Source organism: Pseudophryne corroboree, chromosome 9 (assembly GCF_028390025.1).
Source record: "Pseudophryne corroboree isolate aPseCor3 chromosome 9, aPseCor3.hap2, whole genome shotgun sequence".
In the NCBI taxonomy this organism is placed as follows: Eukaryota; Metazoa; Chordata; class Amphibia; order Anura; family Myobatrachidae; genus Pseudophryne; species Pseudophryne corroboree.
In genome coordinates, this window is record NC_086452.1 from 102,251,221 (window position 1) to 102,273,231 (window position 22,011).

The window sequence follows — 22,011 nt, forward strand, 5'->3', positions numbered from 1 at the left end:
ATGGGGTAGTGTATTTTAGCATAGAAGGGCTGCGATCGCTTGTGCAGCCCTGCTATGCTAAAAAAGTTTCCTGCAAAACAAGACCAGGGTATGAGTTACTTACCCTGTGCGATTTGTCCAGCGACGAAGGGCCCGGAATTTACATCAAACATCTGCCCTCCAAACGCCTGGACACGCCTGCGTTCGCCTCACCACACCTGGAAAACGGTCAGTTGATGCCCCGGAATTCCTCCGGACTGTCAGTCTTCTTGTGTCCGCCGCGCATGCGCATTTCCGACCTGTTCCCACCGCTGCGACAAACTGCAGCGTGCGAACAGGTCGGAATGACCCCCAATATCTCCCAAATGACCTCTCCGCTCTTCACAAGATCTACATCTCTCATCCACATTTATTATTCGCTCCGATTCACGATTGCAGGACTTTCTTCGGGCTGCTCCCACTCTGTGGAATGCCCTACCGCGCACAATAAGACTCTCCTCTAGTCTCCAAACCTTCCAGCATTCCCTGGAAACTCACCTCTTCAGGCAAGCGTATCAAATTCCAGAACCGCTCACATACAGTAACTTTCATAAACCTTCCTATGAAATTGCATCCCCACTGTACAGTTCTCACATGTTTTCTCTTTCTTCACTTTCCCTTCCTCCTGACCCCGGTTCATCATTGCTGTGCGGCTGTATCATACAGCCAACCAAGAACTTTTGCAATCTGGTGGACCATTATGCAATAGATAGCACCTATTCTTGTGTATCAACACCCATTTCCCTATAGATTGTAAGCTTGCGAGCAGGGCCTTCCTACCTCTGTGACTGTTTGTTATCACCCAGTTTTGTTTTATCACTGTTGTTTCCAATTGTAAAGCGCAACGGAATTTGGTGCTCTATATAAGAAACTTAATAAATAAATAATGTGGTAGAAACTGAGGCTGTCACCACTCCTGAAACGGCATTAGACTGTCAATCACTGACAATCTGATGCCAGGCTGAGTGCTACGTCGCAGGACCCATTTGCGCACACGCAGAACAAGTCCTGTGCATGTGAAAAGTAACAATATTTGGTACTTTGTGCACCCCGTAGCAATAGCTGCAGGATCAGAATAACCCCCATAATGCACTAAAACAGGCTGGGTATCCCTTCTAGGCATGCTGATACTTGTAGTTGCACCAGTGCTGGAGAGATGCAAGTAACGTATCTTTGCCCTAATTGGCAAATTAGGCTTTTTTTTTCTTTCTATTTTTTTTTTCTGAAGGACATTTATGTTATAATCTCTCGATTCCAGATTCTTTCTTTGATTGTTTTGTCTTCTCAGTTCTGTGCTCAGTCTTGCTGTTATTGGTGTCTATGCAGTAAGTGGCTCTAATTGTTTTTAATCTCATTGCTAAGACTCTTCAGAGGAACATGAAGGACAAACCAAGAAATATTTGGGCTAATACAGTTATACTGTAGGAGATCAAATATTCTCTTGTTTATTGCTCTAATAGAAAGTAATTATTTATTGTTTTTGCTTTCTACACGAAGGGCTATATTGCATTAAAAAAATGAAATCAATATCATTAGATGTAGACAATAAATCACGCTGTATCAGCATTCATTGTAGGGCTGGCATGACTGTGTCAGGTACTTGTTCAAAATTTTCATCTAAACAGAGAACAACAAACAGCGGGGTATATTTACTAAGGTCCCGATTTTGACCGAGATGCCGTTTTTTCTTCAAAGTGTCATCTCGGTCATTTACTAAACTCAAATCTCGGCAGTGATGAGGGCATTCGTATTTTTTTTGAAGTCCAACAAAAAAAATACGAATGAATACACCATCGGTCAAAACGCGGCTGTTTAAGTATGAATCTCGGTCATTTACTAAGAAGTGCAAAGCAAAAAAAAAAAAAAACACTGCCGTGAAAAAATACAACTCGTAAAAAAGTGCTAAAAAAAAACAGACCTGCTTTTTTGAGCCGTGATTGGATAGGCATGCACGGATCCATGAGATCCGTGCATGTATATCAGTGGGAAGGGGTGGGAAAGTGTTAATTTTTTGAAAAAAAATTGCGTGGGGTCCCCCCTCCTAAGCATAACCAGCCTCGTGCTCTTTGAGCCGATCCTGGTTGCAGAAATATGTGAAAGAAAATGACAGGGGTTCCCCCATATTTAAGCAACCAGCATCGGGCTCTGCGCCTGGTCCTGGTTCCAAAAATACGGGGGACAAAAAGCGTAGGGGTCCCCCGTATTTTTAAAACCAGCACCGGGCTCCACTAGCTGGACAGATAATGCCACAGCCGGGGGTCACTTTTATACAGTGCCCTGCGGCCGTGGCATCAAATATCCAACTAGTCACCCCTGGCCGGGGTACCCTGGGGGAGTGGGGACCCCTTCAATCAAGGGGTCCCCCCCCCAGCCACCCAAGGGCCAGGGGTGAAGCCCGAGGCTGTCCCCCCCCATCCAATGGGCTGCGGATGGGGGGCTGATAGCCTTTTTGTAAAAGTGTAAGCTATTGTTTTTAGTAGCAGTACTACATGGCCCAGCAAGCCTCCCCCGCATGCTGGTACTTGGAGAACCACAAGTACCAGCATGCGGCGGAAAAACGGGCCCGCTGGTACCTGTAGTACTACTACTAAAAAAAATACCAAAAAAAGACAATACACACACACCTTGAAAGTAAAGTTTTATTACATCCATCCACACAAACATACATACATACTTACCTTATGTTCACACGCAGGTCGGTCCTCTTGTCAAGTAGAATCCATGGGGTACCTGTTGAATAAATTATACTCACCAGATCCAGGGTACCAGGCTCCTCGGATAATCCTTTTGTAATCCACGTACTTGATTAAAATAAAAAAACGGAGACCCGAGCCACGCACTGAAAGGGGACCCATGTTTGCACATGGGTCCCCTTTCCCCGAATGCCAGAAACCCACTCTGACTTCTGTCTAAGTGGGTTTCTTCAGCCAATCAGGGAGCGCCACGTTGTGGCACCCTCCTGATCGGCTGTGTGCTCCTGTACTGACTGACAGGCAACACGCGGCAGTGTTACAATGTAGCGCCTATGCGCTCCATTGTAACCAATGGTGGGAACTTTCTGCTCAGCGGTGAGGTCACTTTCGGTCAACCGCTGAGCAGAAAGTTCCCACCATTGGTTACAATGGAGCGCATAGGCGCTACATTGTAACACTGCCGTGTGCCGCCTGTCAATCAGTACAGGATCACACAGCCGATCAGGAGGGTGCCACAACGTGGCGCTCCCTGATTGGCTGAAGAAACCCACTTAGACAGAAGTCAGAGTGGGTTTCTGGCATTTGGGGAAAGGGGACCCATGTGCAAACATGGGTCTCCTTTCAGTGCGTGGCTCGGGTCTCCGTTTTTTTATTTTAATCAAGTACGTGGATTACAAAAGGATTATCCGAGGAGCCTGGTACCCTGGATCTGGTGAGTATAATTTATTCAACAGGTACCCCATGGATTCTACTGGACAAGAGGACCGACCTGCGTGTGAACATAAGGTATGTATGTATGTATGTTTGTGTGGATGGATGTAATAAAACTTTACTTTCAAGGTGTGTGTGTATTGTCTTTTTTTTGGTATTTTTTTTAGTAGTAGTACTACAGGTACCAGCGGGCCCGTTTTTCCGCCGCATGCTGGTACCTGTGGTTCTCCAAGTACCAGCATGCGGGGGAGGCTTGCTGGGCCTTGTAGTACTGCTACTAAAAACAATATCAATCACTTTTCACAAAGGCTATCAGCCCCCCATCCGCAGCCTATTGGATGGGGGGGACAGCCTCGGGCTTCACCCCTGGCCCTTGGGTGGCTGGGGGGGACACCCCTTGATTGAAGGGGTCCCCACTCCCCCAGGGTACCCCGGCCAGGGGTGACTAGTTGGATAATTGATGCCACGGCCGCAAGGCACTGTATAAAAGTGACCCCCGGCTGTGGCATTATCTGTCCAGCTAGTGGAGCCCGGTGCTGGTTTCAAAAATACGGGGGACCCCTACGCTTTTTGTCCCCCGTATTTTTGGAACCAGGACCAGGCGCAGAGCCCGATGCTGGTTGCTTAAATATGGGGGAACCCCTGTCCATTTTTTCCCCATATTTCTGCAACCAGGATCGGCTGAAAGAGCCCGAGGCTGGTTTGCCTTAGGAGGGGGGACCCCACGCATTTTTTTTTACATTTAAACTTTATTTTTTTGTTTAACAAAGTGCACAATGAAGCCCAGCACGGATCTCTCAGATCCGGCCGAGATTCATTGTATTAAAGTCGGCAGTGTTTTACACTGCCCCTGAAGCAGAAGGATACCAGGATGATAGGTCGACAGTTTAAAGGTTGACGCCAAATGGTTGACATGCATTTTGTTAACATGGCCAAGAGGTCGACAGGTTCAACTGGTCGACACAGCATATGGTCGACGTAAGGGTGTTGTTTTTCCAACTTTTTCCAACTTTAGCATCATCGTGGACTACAATTGGGAACAGTAACCTGTGCCAAGCACATCGGTAGCGGAGCGAGGCACCTTGCCCGAAGCATGGTGAGTGAAGTGAGCCATGCTAGGGGACATGGTGCACTCATTGGAGTTCCACCTGCTGCAAGGTGAAATTTTACACAAAAAAACCATGTCGACCTTTTCATGTGTCGACCATTTCCATGTAGAGCTTTTGAACCTGTTGACCTTTTCACCATGTCGACCTTGCACATGTCGAGCATTTGGTGTCGCCTTTCTGGCTGTCACCCTATTATACCATAACCATCCTTGCAGACTGCTGGCTAGGCACAGCAATGGGCAGTATACTGCACCCAGATGTAACAGTTACACATTGGGGGGGAATTCAAATGTTATCGCCCCCAATCTCCCGTCTAAAGTGACAGGAGATCGCAGGGGGCTTTATACAAGTGATGTCCCCTATCACGCTGATCGCACCCATTAGTGTCGGGTTTAGCTTTCACATATTTCAGCCCCCAAACGGAGCTACGTTTGAATAGCTCTGGGTGCCATCTACTGGCTGCTGGTGTACAAAACATTTGAAACTCGTGCATTATATTAATGTAAGCATTGAACCAGGGGCGTTTTAAGAGAGGAGGAGGCCCGTGTGCAGCCTTCTGCTTCAGGGGCCACCTCCTCTGATTCACAGGATTTAATACTTACCTCTCCGGAGTCCCCCGGCGGTGCCATCCTTCTCTGTGGCAGCGGCAATAGAGTCTGAGAACAGACTCTATTGCGCATGCACAAACATCCGGGAACACGGCGCGGCGGCCATTTTCTCGAAGATTTTGCTAATGCGCATGCGCGAAACTCCGGATAAATGGCCGCCGTGCCATCTTTCCGGAGTTTTCACCAGGCGCAATAGAGTTTGTTCCCCCTAGTGTTCAAACTCTATTGCGCTGCCGAAAAGGGATGGCTTCGACGGGGGACTTCAGAGAGGTAAGTATTAAGCAAATGGGTGCAGTGTGTGTGGGGTGGGCCCCCCTGGATCTGGGGGCCCGTGTGCCTCGCACACACTGCACCCATTATAGAATCGCCTATGCATTGAACAGCAATCATTTCCTGATTCACCAGGTTATCATAGAGCCTTAAACTCACAGCAGAAAGACCTGATTGTTACACGTCCTCTGAAGTGTTGATGATCGAGCAGCAGTACATTCAGTGAACGTCCTTTGCTCCATAGCTGCTTCATTTATACTTTGTGCATATGCAGTATGACGGGTATGGCCAGTCTCTGCCCATGCTGTGGGGAATATTTTGTTTAATGTGCCAACATTTGTAAATATATAAGGAACAAAGCACCACAGCTATAAATCAATGGCTTCTCCATTTTGTTTTCCGCTCTTCTTGGAGTACTTCTTTGCTCAGCCCTGCTCTATATTGATCAGAGCATTAAGCAGCATTACAAGACATCTGCAAGTAGTGAGAGCGCCCCTGCATACCTGCCTGCTCCTGTAGGTAAATAAACTATTGCCCTGTTAATACATCTCTGTGTGGATTAACGTCCATCACACATTGCTGACAGTTATCAATGCTAATACTTTCTGCCAATAAAACTTTCCTCCATTCAGACTTAAACCCTAAGGGAGGAATTCAGTTGGGCGCGAGGTTTAGAGCGGTAAAAAACCTTGTGGCCCTCGCACCCAATTTTGGACTTCCGCAGGTATGCGCTCCCGATACCCTCAGCATCCAATTTAAAAAAAACAACTTTCGCAGGCTTTTGAGCTCTGAAAACCCTGCGCAAGCTAGAGCGAATAAAAATAATAAATACCACTATATATATATAGTAAATATTCTTTATTGAAAAAGGTAAGTATTGCAAATCTGGTATATAATAAAAGGGTCTTTATATATCTCTAAAATGGTTTGGCTTGAATTAAATTCTACTAGCAAAGTATACGGGAAAGTTGACTTGCCTATTACCGGTAAACATACAGACAAATTAGCACACAACATAAAACATAAAAACATATGATAAAATAATGCCCGGAATGGGTATATATGGAAAAAGCTCAAAGGATTCGTTCCTGAGGTTCTGTGTCCAGATAGGAGATATAACACCTGTAGTAAAAGATAGGGTGCTTGTAAACACAAGGGGTGCACAAATCTGCGGCTTACTCCCTCTGGTTCCAAGTTCACTTCTACTATGTAGCTGCTATATTTGGTACAGCTAATGATAGATCAAGAGAAGTCAGTCACTGTTTAATCTGAGTCCATTTACACAGAAAGTGGGCTCCCCAGGTATTGATGTCCCATGCAGGTCAGAAATATAAACGGTGTTATGAGGGTTAAGTACCTCAAGTGATGTTCTGTGCTGCAGGTCTTCTAAATTTGTCCCCTGGTGTCCTGTGCTCCCACTGACGGGTGAGTCCGGATTCCGCCGGCGGATATCCCGTCACGCCGTTCTCAGCGCTGAACGGCAGTGTACAGGATCGATTCGATCTGGGATCTACGCGTTTCACCTTACCAACAAGGCTTCTTCAGGATTGCAGATTCCCCCGACAGTGGGAGCACAGGACACCAGGGGACAAATTTGGAAGACCTGCAGCACAGAACATCACTTGAGGTACTTAACCCTCATAACACCGTTTATATTTCTGACCTGCATGGGACATCAATACCTGGGGAGCCCACTTTCTGTGTAAATGGACTCAGATTAAACAGTGACTGACTTCTCTTGATCTATCATTAGCTGTACCAAATATAGCAGCTACATAGTAGAAGTGAACTTGGAACCAGAGGGAGTAAGCCGCAGATTTGTGCACCCCTTGTGTTTACAAGCACCCTATCTTTTACTACAGGTGTTATATCTCCTATCTGGACACAGAACCTCAGGAACGAATCCATTGAGCTTTTTCCATATATACCCATTCCGGGCATTATTTTATCATATGTTTTTATGTTTTATGTTGTGTGCTAATTTGTCTGTATGTTTACCGGTAATAGGCAAGTCAACTTTCCCGTATACTTTGCTAGTAGAATTTAATTCAAGCCAAACCATTTTAGAGATATATAAAGACCCTTTTATTATATACCAGATTTGCAATACTTACCTTTTTCAATAAAGAATATTTACTATATATATAGTGGTATTTATTATTTTTATTCGCTCTAGCTTGAGCTGGGGATATCCTTTTGTACCCTGTGTTTATAGAGTGGGATTAGGTAGTGATTCCACATTTCCCTACAGCAGCAATTTACTTATAGCGAATTACAGATTTCTCCATTAGCGCAGTGCCACACCCCCATTTTGTTCCTCTGAAAACCCTGCAGTCTGAGTAAAGAAAATGAAAATAATAAGGCTACTTGCCCATCTGTTGGTCTCATTGGCTCCCCGTGGTCTCTCCTCCACTGAGGAGGGGGCTACTGAGAGGTGGGGGCTGCTGGGAGGAGAAGTAGATGCTGGGAGATGTAGTTCCCTCAGCTGCTGCCTCTGGAGGGTCACACACCCACAATGGGGTGACACAAACACTCATGTGCACACTAATACATACATACAGACACTCACACAACACTCACATACTCACCGCTGCTGCAGGAGTCTGGGTCCCGATGCTGGGAGAGAAGACACCACTTGACTAATTAAGTGCCAGAGCAAGTCCCAGTGATTTTTCCTAAATTAACAATTTTAGGAAAAATCAGACTCTGGAGGTGCAAGAAACTATTTTTCGACAGAAATCACTGCATCTCATTTTCTCTCCTCTAATTGAATAGCAAAACCCCGTGGCTGCAGGGAAAACCCTCCGCAGTAGTTTTTTTTTTATATCTCCTGCCATCAATTTAATTCCCCAGAATGTGTGTACAAGGGATTACTCTGAATTTCAAGCATCACATTCCACCTTTAATTGAAGCTGATCTATTGTTTTCTAGGAACTCACAAGCTTTCATGTCAGAAGAATCCTGTGGTTCTGAGTGGACTTCAAAGTTCCAGGAGTCCTATGTACAGTGCAGCATCACTCACACTGGACTTCTCCTCCCCACTCATTGGAGTACTTGGAGTGGCCCTTAGGTCTCCAGCTAATGCCAGCCATCCAGGCATGGAAGCAAATCAAAAGTCCATTGGGAACAATTGCAGGTCAGGGATAAGATTTCTTAAAGGGAAATGGTTTTGAATATGATATATTTTCTCAGTGGATTGCCGGCTACCTACTGTAATGGGTTCTCACAAAATTCAATCTTTCTGCTCAACTGACATGTGTTAGCAAGTTAGGCGAATGCACTTTGCTATGTGGGGCCAGCATTACTAGACTCCACTATTTGGTCTACTTGTACAGATGCGTCCATGTTTATCTTGACCTTTAATAGGATTAATTGAGACTGGGCAGTCGGACTTAATACCCTGCTGTAATGACTTAATCCCCTGCTGTCATTGGTGTTTCTATAATGGGGGCAATGTGTGCTGTGCAGACGGGCCCCTGGGTCCAGGGGGGCCCACACCGCACACATTGCACCCATTTAAATACTTACCTAACCGGAGTCCAGCGGCGGGCACAGCGTCCGTGGCGGAAATCGCCGGCAAAATGGCCGCCGCGCATGCACAGTAGCCAAATTGGTCTCCGGATCATGGCGGGCGCCATGTTTCCGGAGACCTGCGCATGCGCAGTAGACTCCGGCACATTGCCGGAGTCTACAGCGCCATTCAGAGGAGGGGGCCCACCCGGAGGTGCACACGGGCCCCCTCCTCTGTAGGAACGCCCCTGCCTGCTGTATTGTTCTCTGTATTGTATTGCAGCTGAGAACAATAGATGAAGGGTTTATGTTAATAAACCATGTTGTGCCTAGGCGCAGCAAACTAGCCAAGATAACCGTGGACCCATCTGTATGTTAGGATTAGTGTTGCTGTAAATAAAAATGTAGACCGTTAACATATGGCTAATTATTCCGAGTATACTGTAGTTACACTCTAATTACTGTACAGGAGTATTTAGCATACAAAGTAAATGATAGTATTCTACTAATAATTGACATATTATTTCCAATAAATACACTAGATCGTGTTCCCCATTGTATGTGGCACATGGGTCTACTGAATGCTCCACAGATCTGGATGGAGAAGCCCAGTGCTCGGTGACATGTGACGAGGGTCATGTCCTCTATGCTGTCAGCAAGACAGGACGTAAAGTCATACAGGTAAGAGAGGATCTTCAGACTCAAATCCTACATATTGAAATAGTACAGCTTGAATACGTCTGCTAAATGGTGTATATAATGAAAGAGATCATTAGATGAGCCAAAGCTATGATCTCACAATGGGGCAGATGTATTAACCTGGAGAAAGGATAAAGAAGTGATAAAGCAGTGATAAGTGCAAGGTGATAACGCACCAGCCAAGCATTATGGATTTGAAAAATGACAGGAGCTGACTGGCTGCTGCGTTATCACCATGCACTTATCACTGCTTTATCACTTCTTTGGTATCCGAATGATAGTTAGACAGTCAATAGATAGACACCATATGTTAGACAGATATTAGGTCAATAGGGTCAAAAGGTCGACATGGTCAAAAGGTCAACAGTTAAAAGTTAGACAGCACAAAATGTCGACAGTCAAAAGGTAGACAGGGTCAAAAGGTCAACATGAAAATGATGACATAGAAAAGTAGACACGTTTTCTTTCAATTTTACATTTTTTTTTTTACTTTTTCATACCTTCTCTATCCATGTCGGCATAGAGTTGGTTATAAACCTTGTGGTGAGCGCAGCAAACATAGTAACATAGTAACATAGTATCTAAGGTTGAAAAAAGACAATTGTCCATCGAGTTCAACCTTTTTGTGGTCTCCTATGCACGATTATTTTGTATAAAATTTTGACTGAAGTTGATGACTGGCGTTACGTTTTACCCCTCTTTTTTATATTTAACCATAGTGCGTGACTATGCCCCGTAACCCTGGATATCCTTATCCATTAGGAATTTTTCTAACCCATTCTTAAAGGTGTTGTCTGAGTCGGCCATTACAACTCCCTCAGGCAGGGAATTTCAAACACGTATCGTCCTTACTGTAAAAAAGCCTTTACGCCGTATTGTGCGGAATCTCCCCTCCTCTAACCTGAGTGAGTGTCCACGAGTTATCTGTGTTGATCTAACCAAAACAGGTCCTGCGCAAGATCTGTATATTGTCCCCTTATATATTTGTAAGTGTTGATCATGTCCCCTCTTAATCTCCTCTTTTCCAGTGTAAACATGCCTAGTCTTGCAAGCCTTTCCTCGTATTCCAGCGTCTCCATACCCTTAATTAGTTTGGTCGCCCGCCTCTGAACCTTTTCTAGCTCCAGGATATCCTTTTTGTAGTAAGGTGCCCAGAATTGTACACAGTATTCAAGGTGTGGCCTCACAAGTGATTTATATAACGGGAGTATAATACTCTCGTCCCTAGCATCAATTCCCTGTTTTATGCATGCTAATATCTTATTAGCCTTCTTTGCTGCAGTCCTACTTTGGGTACTACTGTTTAGTTTGCTATCTATGAGGACACCTAAGTCATTTTCCAGTACAAAATCCCCTAATTTTACCCCATTTAGTAGGTAGGTGTTATTTTTATTCTTGTTACCACAGTGCATTACCTTACACTTGTCTGTATTGAAGCGCATTCTCCATTTCACTGCCCAAGCTTCTAATTTAACTAAGTCGTTCTGAAGCGACTCAGCATCCCCCTCCGCATGTATAACTTTACACAATTTGGTATCATCTGCAAAAATTGACACCATGCTCTCTAGACCTTCTGTTAGGTCATTAATGAAAATATTGAACAATAGCGGTCCTAATACTGGGCCTTGCGGCACACCACTTGGCACTTCAGTCCAATTTGAAAAAGATCCATTAACCACAACGCGCTGCTCCCTATTATCTAACCAGTTTTTGACCCAAGTGCATATTGTGCTTCCTAGCCCTGTTTCTTGTAGCTTGTAGATAAGTCTCATGTGTGGTACAGTGTCGAATGCTTTGGCAAAATCTAAAAAGATTACATCCACCTCTTTACCCTGATCTAGGTTTGCGCTTACTGTTTCATAAAAGCCAAGTAAGTTGGTTTGACAGGATCTGTCCTCCATAAACCCATGTTGATTCCTTTCAATGACCTTATTGAGTTCAAGGAACTTCTGAATACTATCTCTTATAATACCTTCCAATACTTTCCCCACTATAGATGTAAGACTAACTGGTCTATAATTACCTGGTTCAGCTTTACTTCCCTTTTTGAATATAGGCACTACTTCCGCTATACGCCAGTCTTTGGGAAGCATACCTGATATTACTGAATCCTTAAAGATCAAAAATAGCGGTTTTCAAGTTCAGAGTGAAGCTCCATCAGAACGCTTGGGTGAATACCATCGGGACCTGGTGACTTATTAATCTTTAAATGTTTTAATCGGTCACAGACTACTTCCTCGCTAAAATAAGTACCTATCAGTGGGATATTCTCATTATTGAGATTATGTGTTAGTCCCTGAATTGGGTCCTCTCTAGTAAATACTGTTGAAAAAAACTCATTTAGTGTGTCCGCTATGTCATTATAATTTTTGCTTAAGACTCCCAACTTGTCTTTTATAGGGCCTATACTCTCCTTTTTTAATCTCTTGCTATTAATGTATTTAAATAATTTTTTGGGATTCGCTTTGCTTTCCTTTGCTACTAGTTTTTCAGTTTCTATTTTAGTCGCTCTTATTTCCTTTTTGCATATTTTGTTACATTCCTTATAGTGCTGAAATGACTCTGCTTACCCGTCAGATTTGTATTTTTTAAATGCTCTCCTTTTCTTGCCCATAAGTTCCTTTATCTTTTTGTTAAGCCACATCGGTTTATGATTTTTATTCCTTTTTTTGCTGCTCATAGGAATAAATTTGAGAGTATTTTTAGCTAGCAGGAATTTTAGTACCTCCCATTTCTCCGTAGTATTTTTTCCTAAAAACAAACCTTCCCATTCAATATCCCTGAAAAATACCCTCATATTTTCAAAATTCGCTTTGCTGAAGTTTAGAGTCCTAGTTGAGCCAGTATAGGGCTGTTTATGGAAACTGATATTAAATGTGACCATATTGTGGTCACTGTTTCCTATGGGTTCCCCTACTATAATACCTGATACCAAATGCCCATTGTTTGTTAATACCAGGTCTAAGATTGCATTGTACCTAATTGGTTCCTCAATTAGTTGAACTAAGTAGTTATCACAGAGCCTGAAGCGAGGCGGGCGAAGCGAGCCCCACGAGGGGATGTCTTTGTACAATTGGGGGTCCCAGATGACAAAACTATCCACACAAACCCCAAAAATGCAAAAATAAAATGGTTTCTATCTTTTTTTATGTTGACCATTATCATGTCTACCTTTTGACCCTGTCGAAATTTTGACCCTGTTGACCTTTTGTACTACTTTTTTCATGTCTACCTTTTGACCCTGTCGACCCTTTGACTGTCTAACATGTGGTGTCTATCTATTGGCTGTCTAACTAGACACTATCTGTTATAACACACCCCACTTCTTTATCCCTTCTCCAGGCTTAATACATCTGCCCCAACGTTTTAGCTGTCAACCTTTGTTTCTCTATCCCGTTTACTGAACACAGAGCACATAACTGCTTTTACTTACTCTATGGGGGTCATTCCGAGTTGATCGCTCGCTAGCAGTTTTTAGCAGCCGTGCAAACGCATAGTCGCCGCCCACGGGGAGTGTATTTTAGCATAGCAGGAGTGCGAACGCCTGTGCAGCAGAGCGCCTACAAACACATTTTGTGCAAACAAGACCAGCCCTGTAGTTACTTATCCTGTGCGATGATTGCTGCGACGAGTGACACGATAATGATGTCAGATACCCGCCCAGCAAACTCCTGGCCACGCCTGCGTTTTTCCAAACACTCCCAGAAAATGGTCAGTTGCCACCCAGAAACTCCCTCTTTCTGTCAATCGTTGGAATCGTCGCTAGAACCAGTGCAAAACCAAAATGGACTTCGTACCCGTACGACGCGCGTGCGCATTGCGGTGCATACGCATGCACAGATTAGCCATTCTTTTCACTGATCGCTACGCAGTGAACAACGGCAGCTAGCGATCAACTCGGAATGACCCCCTATATCCATTAGAACTAAGTAATAGATCGGTTGGAGAGTGGTGACGAGCTGCACAGAGTTGCAGTTGTGACTGAGAGGCACGGTCTCAGAATTGGCTTGCAGATGTATTAGATGTTCCTGGGCGGTGGCAGGGAGATGGCTAAGCTGACACATTTATGAGAGTGTCTCTGTAGTGGTTATAAACTGAGGTGCACAAACATTCACATTAGAGGCTATGGTCTGACAGAAAATTTCAAACTAGCATTGGACTGGTGCACGTTTTAATGGCGCTACCAATGGTTGCATCTAAAGACACATCAAGCGGTGTTTGAGTATCTAAAGATGCTCACAGTGGGCGTGTCAGCCGCTGCACATTCAGATGTGCACCAGGAAAGCGCTTGACACAGCATTTGCAGAAAGTCACAGACAGGCGACTGGCAATAGACTCAGACATGCACAGCATTGCATGCTACTCAGAATCAGTTCCTTAGGGTAGTGGGCAATGCTAGTAAATGGGAAATGTCTTGCTAGCCAAAACATTGCCCTTTTTAATATATAAACACGATCAGAAGCGCCAAGTTTTACAACCTGATGATTCATAAATAAACCACTTAGGGTGGAATTCAAATGGTTGAAAAGGCGGTGGGGTGTCTGTTTGTTCTTTTCTATGAGATAGGAAAAAACAGACTCCCAACTGACTTTTCAAACATTTGAATCTCCCCCTTAGTGTCTATTCAACCACCCCCTTAGCAGTTGGGGTTTGAAATGATTATTGTTTCTGTTCTACTTATCTCCTATATATTTGCCTTAATCTGTGACTCTGTGCTCGTAACGCTGGGCGGAGTCACAGAGCTGGGCGGAGTCAACTGCATCTGCTGCAGGGAGCTACTCCATACCCAGCGCCAGCAGCAGTACAGTATAGGAGGTGAGGATGGCCACTAGCTGCCGGCTGCTGTGCCTTCCCCCCCCAATCACCTGTGACAGCGGGCTGTGTGCTGTGCAGCGCGGGTCCGAAAAGGGGCGGAGCTACGGCGTCACGATGGGGCGGAGCTACACGGAATAGAGGGGCGGAGCTACACGGGACCAGACAGCTGAACAGTGGTGGAATCAGCATTGCAGTGACGGCCAGCCAGACTTGGTAAGTGGAGGGTGAGAGAGAAATGTGTGTGTGTGTGTGTGTGTGTGTATATAGGCCCTCATTCCGAGTTGATCGGTCGCAAGGCGATTTTAGCAGAGTTACACACGCTAAGCCGCCGCCTACTGGGAGTGAATCTTAGCTTCTTAAAATTGCGACCGATGTATTCGCAATATTGCGATTACTAACTACTTAGCAGTTTCAGAGTAGCTCCAGACTTACTCTGCCTGTGCGATCATTTCAGTGCTTGTCGTTCCTGGTTGACGTCACAAACACACCCAGCGTTCGCCCAGGCACTCCCACCGTTTGCCCGGCCACTCCTGCGTTTTTTCCGGAAACGGTAGCGTTTTCAGCCACACGCCCCTGAAACGCCGTGTTTCCGCCCAGTAACACCCATTTCCTGTCAATCACATTACGATCGCCGGAGCGAAGAAAAAGCCGTGAGTAAAAATACTTTCATCATAGTAAAGTTACTTGGCGCAGTCGCAGTGCGAACATTGCGCATGCGTACTAAGCGGATTTTCACTGCGATGCGATGAAAAATACCGAGCGAACAACTCGGAATGAGGGCCATAGTGTGTGTGTATATAGTGGGGGTGTGTGTGTGTGTGTATATATATGGTGGGGTGTGTGTGTTTGTATATATGTGTGAATTGTGTGTGTGTGAGGTATGTCTGTGCGTGCGCACTTTATGGACGCCACTGCTGGGGGGGCCATTACATGCAAGGACGCTACTAATATAGGGGGGGCATTACGTATAAGGACGCTACTACTATAGGGGGGGCATTACGTATAGGGACGCTACTACTATAGGGGGGGCATTACGTATAAGGACGCTACTACTATAGGGGGGGCATTACGTATAAGGACGCTACTACTATAGGGGGGGCATTACGTATAAGGACGCTACTACTATAGGGGGGGCATTACGTATAAGGACGCTACTACTATAGGGGGGCATTACGCATAAGGACGCTACTACTATAGGGGGGGCATGGACGCTACTACTATAGGGGGGGCATTACGTATAAGGACGCTACTACTATAGGGGGGGCATTACGTATAAGGACGCTACTACTATAGGGGGGCATTACGTATAAGGACGCTACTACTATGGGGGGGCATTACGTATAAGGACGCTACTACTATGGGGGGCATTACGTATAAGGACGCTACTACTATAGGGGGGGCATTACGTATAAGGACGCTACTACTATGGGGGGGCATTACGTATAAGGACGCTACTACTATAGGGGAGCATTACGTATAAGGAGGCTACTAATACTGGGGGGCATTACATATAAGGACGCTACTACTGGGGGGGCATTATGTATAAGGACTCTATTACTTCTGGGGGGCATTATGTATAAGGACGGTGCTACTACTACTGGGAGGGCATTACATGTAAGGATGCTACTACTACTGGGGGGGCATTATGTATAAGGACGCTACTACTGGGAGGGCATTACATGTAAGGATGCTACTACTACTGGGGGGGCATTATGTATAAGGACGGTACTACTACTGGGGGCACATTATGTATAAGGATGCTACTACTACAGGGGTGGCATTACGTATTAGGACGCTACTATTACTGTTGGGGGGCATTACATATAACTGCTACTACTACTGGGGGGCATTACGTATAAGGACGCTACTACTACGGGTGGGGCATTACGTATAAGGATGCTACTATTACTGTTGTGGGGCATTACATATAACTGCTACTACTACTGGGGGGGCATTATGTATAAGGACACTACTACTATTGGGGGGGCATTATGTATAAGGACGCTACTACTACTGGGGGGGCATTATGTATAAGGATGCTACTACTACTGGGGGGGCATTATGTATAAGGATGCTACTACTACTGGGGGGGCATTATGTATAAGGACGCTACTATTACTGTTGGGGAGCATTACATATAACTGCTACTACTACTGGGGGGGCATTATGTATAAGGACACTACTACTATTGGGGGGGCATTACGTATATGGACGCTACTACTACGGGTGGGGCATTACGTATAAGGACGCTACTACTACGGGTGGGGCATTACGTATAAGATGAATAAGATTGTGCTACATTGTGGCGTAATTTTAAATGGGGGTACTATTGTGTGGCCATGCCCCTTAGTTGTGAGACCACACCACTTTTCCCGATGCACAACAAAGGAATATGGGAGGGCGCAAAATTCATAGTTTGCAGGGGGGCGCCGAACACCCTAGCACCGGCCCTGGCCACCAGTAGCAAAAGTACACCACGGCCACTGACACTATCTGCAGGGAGGGGAACAGCGCTGATATGGAGGGTACTTGCAGGCAGCGAGTCGCCGCCCGCAGCTCCTCTCCCACCTACACACCATACCTGCCGCCTGACACCCACACCCCAGGGAGAGGGCGCTAGCTCAGGCACCGCTAGATCAGCATCTGCAGCATACACACAAGGGCTGCCATGCTCAGCGGCAAGCGGTGCGGAGCATGTGCAGCGGGACAGCGCCAGGACGGGACACGCACTAATCAACATTGCTGCTGGGCCGGAGCTCCCTCCGTCTGCAGCCTAAGGACGCGCGCCGCACCTCTCCAGGGAAACACCATGCCTGCCCGCCCACAGGGCTCTGGACGCTTACCTATGCTCCGCAATCACAGCAGCTGACGCTGCCAGGCAGGATGGAGGAATGACGTCCGTCAGACGGGGCGGACAGTGTGCGGCGGAACGGGGCCAGGAAGGAATGCTGACCACGACCCATTGCTGCTGGGTCTGAGCTCCCTCCCTCTGCAGTCACCATCTCACAGCAGCAGCCTGGAGGTTAGTGGCCACCACGACCCGCACATCCTTACCTCACACATACCTCACATATACCTCACACATGAGAGCAAAGGTACACACACTGTGACATCACACCTGTAGCCCACCCCTATATCTGCTAAGTACTCCCCGTCACTATGCCCTGTCACCCTCATCCTGCTCTCTAACTGCCTGTCTGTGTACTGGCCTTCACCCCTCTCACACCATCACCAACCCTCACTAACTACCACAGAGACTATGTGCACTGATATCTGCCCCTCCACCACCTGCAGCGCCCCTGGACCCCTCCCCATCCCCCGCTCCTGCCCCTCCACCACCCGTGGCACCCCCACCCACTGCACCTTCGGACCCCCTACCGCACCCGCAGTGTCTTCCAAACCCCTCCCCCATCTGCAGCAGCCCCTCCCCCACTCCCCCATCCGCTGCACCCCCGGACCCATCCCCTGCACCCCCACCCCTCCAGCAACAGCAACACTTTCGGTCCCACTACCCCACCCGCAGCACTCACCCCACCACCAACTACTCCACCTGCGGACCCCCTACACCACCTGCTCCTCCACCACCTACAACCCCTCCCGATCCACCGCACCCTCACCCCCCTCCCTCCCTCCCCCACCCGCAGCGCCTCCAGGCCCCCTACCTCACCCGCAACACCTGCACCCTTCTCCACCAGCAGCGCCTCCGGAACCCCTCCCCCATCCGCAACAGCCCCTCCCCCGCCTCCCCCACCCACAGCACCCCCACCCCTCCCGCATCCCCTGACCCCCTCCCCATCCGCTGAACCCCCGCATTCACCCCTCCCCCATCCGCTGCACTCACTGAACCATCCCCTACACCCCCACCTCTCCAGCAACCGCAACACCTTCGGACCCACTACCCCACCCTCAGTACCCACCCCTCCACCACCCACTGCACCTCCGGACCTCCTACACCACCCGCTCCTCCACCACCTGCAGCCCCTCCCCATCCACCGCACCCCCACCCGCAGCGCCTCCAGGCCCCCTACCTCACCCGCAACACCTGCACCCTTCCACCCTGCAGCGCCTCCGGAACCCCTCCCTCATCCGCAACAGCCCCTCACCCGCCTCTCCCCCACCCACATCACCTCACCTCTCCCACACTCCCGGACCACCTCCACCATCCGCTGCACCCCCGCGCACACACCCCTCCACCACCTGCAGCACCTCCAGACCCCCTCCCCCATCCACCGCAAATCCACACACCTGTCCCTCCACCACCCGTGGCACCCCCACCCACAGCACCTACGGACCCCACACCTCAACACACACGGACCTTCCCTCCTCCGGACCCCTAACCCCATTCACTGCACCCCCCCCTCTCCCACCCGCAATGCCTCCACACCTCCTACCCACCCGCCACACCCTTTCCCACCCGTAGTACCTCTGGAACCCCTCCCCCATCCAGCCCAGCATCTGCCCCTCCCCCACCTTCCCCTCCCCCACAAACAACGCCCCCCCGGCCCCCTCCCCCGGTACCCACCCGCGGCGCCTCCAGACCCCCTATGCCACCCGCCCCTCCACCACCTACATCACCTCCGGACCCCCTCCCCCATCCGCCACACCCCGCATCTGGCTCTCCCCCGCTCGCTGCACCTTTGGATCCCCTACCCCACCCACGCAGCAGGCCCTTCCCAATCCGCATCGCCTACACCATTCGCAACAGCACCGCACCTCCCACTCCCCCACCCACGTTACCCCCGCATCCACCCCTCCCCCACCCACCGCGCCCCTGGACACCTCCCCCATCCACTGCACACCCGCACCCACCCCTTCCCCATCTGCAGCGCCTTCGGAACCCCTCCTCCATCCGAAACAGCCCTGCAGCTGCCATCCCCCACCTGCGACACCCCTGCTCCTACCCCACCCACAGCGCCTTCATACCCCCTCCCCCATTCGCGGTCCCCACTTCCCAAACCCCTTACTGTTGCAAGGGACTACGCCCCCTTCATCATCGGACGCCCTTTCATTGTGCAATATTCAAACACTAACAAAACTAGGAATGCAGGTAATACTCCATATATTGAACCCCAGAAAGGCGTGCAGGGGTTAAGGGGGCGTAGCCCCTTCCGACGGTGTGAAGAGCGCCCGTAGGGCGCGATGAAGCACCTAGTGTAGGTATACAAGTGCACATATCATGAGTTCATTTTAACTTAAAAATAGATTGATTTTTAAAAACTAAGTGTTATTTACTAACATTGCTTCACAATTTAAAGCTGCAATAAAACCATGAACTCTAGACCTGTCAGACATGTGCTTTTATTGTGTAAACCTGCAGTGAAGAACTAAACATAGTTGCTGAAGGGTTGCTCCGTTTTAAATGTACAGTCAGAATACCTCCGTGCCCCCTCTCTCAGGGGGCCCCATACTTTAATCCCAGCTGCAGATGCTAATGCAGTGTCTTTCCTACATACAGGTAAAATACTTGGCTTGGCTTGAGGTGCATAAATTCTCTGCAGATTTTTTTTAACACGGTGGTTCTAGTTGAGTAATGATGCCCACCCATCCTCCCAACCAACTACAAATATGTCTTCTCCCCAATTACTCTTACTCATTATTGTACCCTATTGCATTCCCTTTATTTTGATATCCAACTCATCATGATACCAAACTACTATACCAATTCAATATTGCTGTGGTGCCATAAAAAATCACCTGCCCCTGCAAGTCTTATCATTCTACTATAGCCACTAATTAGTAGCAACACAAGTTTACACAGATTGGTTTGATCCAGCAGTGTTACTGTGCATGCGAGAAACTGTGAAACGCAAGGCCCAAGGGGTGGTAGGAAGGAAGGGGCCTCTGAGTACTACCGTCATCTGAAGATGGCATCAGTTTTAGGAATTTGATAAAAGTAGATCCCCATGCTAGTGCATGAAGACAGTGGACCACATCAGTGATATCTCCTGCGTTATGGCAATGCTGAATGGGTTAGTTACTAAGAACATGCAGAAACTACTGTTTGACACATGTGTAATAGACCCAATCAGCTTGATGAATAAACCCCTTAATGTTTAAATGACACTTAATATTTATACCAACATTTTAGGGATATTAGTATGTATAAATGTCCTGAGCATCTTATCAGTTCCCATTTTAGGTATTAGGGTGTGAGAATCTATAATTTTCTTTGTATAATGTGGATTAAAGCTGGACGTACCGTACACACAGTAACTGTTTTACTGCCCACAAAATCCTTGCTTCATAGACTCAGAACGATTGTCCAATTCAACCAAAGCCAGGCCAGATGGGACAAGAGATCAGCTGGGAGGGACAATAACTCCTGCTGGCAGCTTGTCACATCAGGCATTGTGTGGTCATCAGGAGACAGAAAACAATGTGTCACCCTCCAAACTACTGGATCTGAGACAGATTTGCCTTCCAGATCTGTGTAACTTGGCCACAGATTCTAGCAAGTGCATAGTGATGTGTCTGGCAGCATCTAGTGAATGTACAGTAGCTAGAGCCTATAGTCAATATGAGCATTAGAACATTCACAACTTAAATTTGAAGCAATTTGAGTATTACATCCTTCACTTAACTGCCAGCTATAGATGTTTGTATTAGCAGCAAAGAGAAGTTTGGATGGTCTCTGTAAGGTTCTCATGCCTGTTTTCCTGCTCCGTAACTTCCTAAATGCCCCCCCCTTAGCATCTTAAATAAACATTTTGATTCCATTAAATAAGAGATGTTGCCTACTGCACTGTGGGCCTAATTCAGGGTGGGGGAGGCTCCCAGCACCGTTCTTCAAAACAGGGGCCCCCGTTTTGAAGGTGTGAAGACGAAGACTGAGGGCCTAATTCAGAATGGCAGCGTTCGCATGCTAAAGCCCTTTGAAGTGTGCGCACGCGCAGCAGCTGCACTGCACGTGCGCACACTGTGAGATGCGACGGCATCTCACATCTGTGTACGCCTCTGCCTGATTGACAGACAGAGGCATTCGTGGGGCGGGAGGGGACATCGTGGGAGTGTTTTCGGGGCACGGTACAGACATCGCAGGCATGTCCGGACCATTTGCAGGGTGGGGTGCAACGGCTACGTGACATCACACGCAGCCGCTCTGCAACCTGAAACATGGCGGGTAGCTGCCTGTCTTCGCAGCTAGGATGTGTAGGCAGAGAGCTACCCTGAACATTCAAAAGCATCGTCGCCGTGCAATGCTTTTACATGTATGTGGGGGGTGTGGGTGGGCTGGAGCCGGCATGCGGGGCGTACTTGCCCTGTGCTGAGCGTCCCCCCACATGTCAGGGTAATGGATTGTAGATGTGCGTTTTTTCACACATCTACGATCCATGCTGAATTAGGCCCTGAATAAGCTTCAGCTTACGCAGGCTGACCGGTGCCTAAAAACATTGCAACATGCAACTGATGGTTGTGATGGTGATCTGAGGCTGCGTCCTCAGTTGCAACACTCGGATCTCGCAAATCCACGCAGGAGGCGTCTACCTCCTGCTGCATTTGAATTTTAATTACACAGAATTCCATACAAACATGAATTAGGCCCTGTGTTTATACAGTTTTTATTCCCATTCAGTTGCT

The 22,011-nt window shown here is 47.6% G+C and overlaps 1 protein-coding gene and 1 long non-coding RNA gene across 5 annotated transcripts in view; one reads left to right on the forward strand and one right to left on the reverse strand.

Annotated features, from left to right (window-relative positions):
* LOC134957660 (uncharacterized) overlaps positions 1 to 20,705 on the reverse strand; it is a 60,797-nt gene extending 40,092 nt beyond the window's left edge. Inside the window, exon 1 of the long non-coding RNA XR_010186701.1 lies at positions 20,633 to 20,705. This is a non-coding gene — a long non-coding RNA (uncharacterized LOC134957660). The remainder of the gene's footprint in view (positions 1 to 20,632) is intronic.
* Positions 1 to 22,011, forward strand: part of PAPPA2 (pappalysin 2) — a 560,359-nt gene that overhangs the window by 394,546 nt on the left and 143,802 nt on the right. For all 4 annotated transcript variants that reach the window (XM_063939706.1, XM_063939705.1, XM_063939704.1 and 1 more), the window contains 2 exons: positions 8,341 to 8,545; positions 9,462 to 9,600. In XM_063939706.1, the coding sequence (XP_063795776.1) occupies positions 8,341 to 8,545; positions 9,462 to 9,600 (344 nt within the window). The remainder of the gene's footprint in view (positions 1 to 8,340; positions 8,546 to 9,461; positions 9,601 to 22,011) is intronic.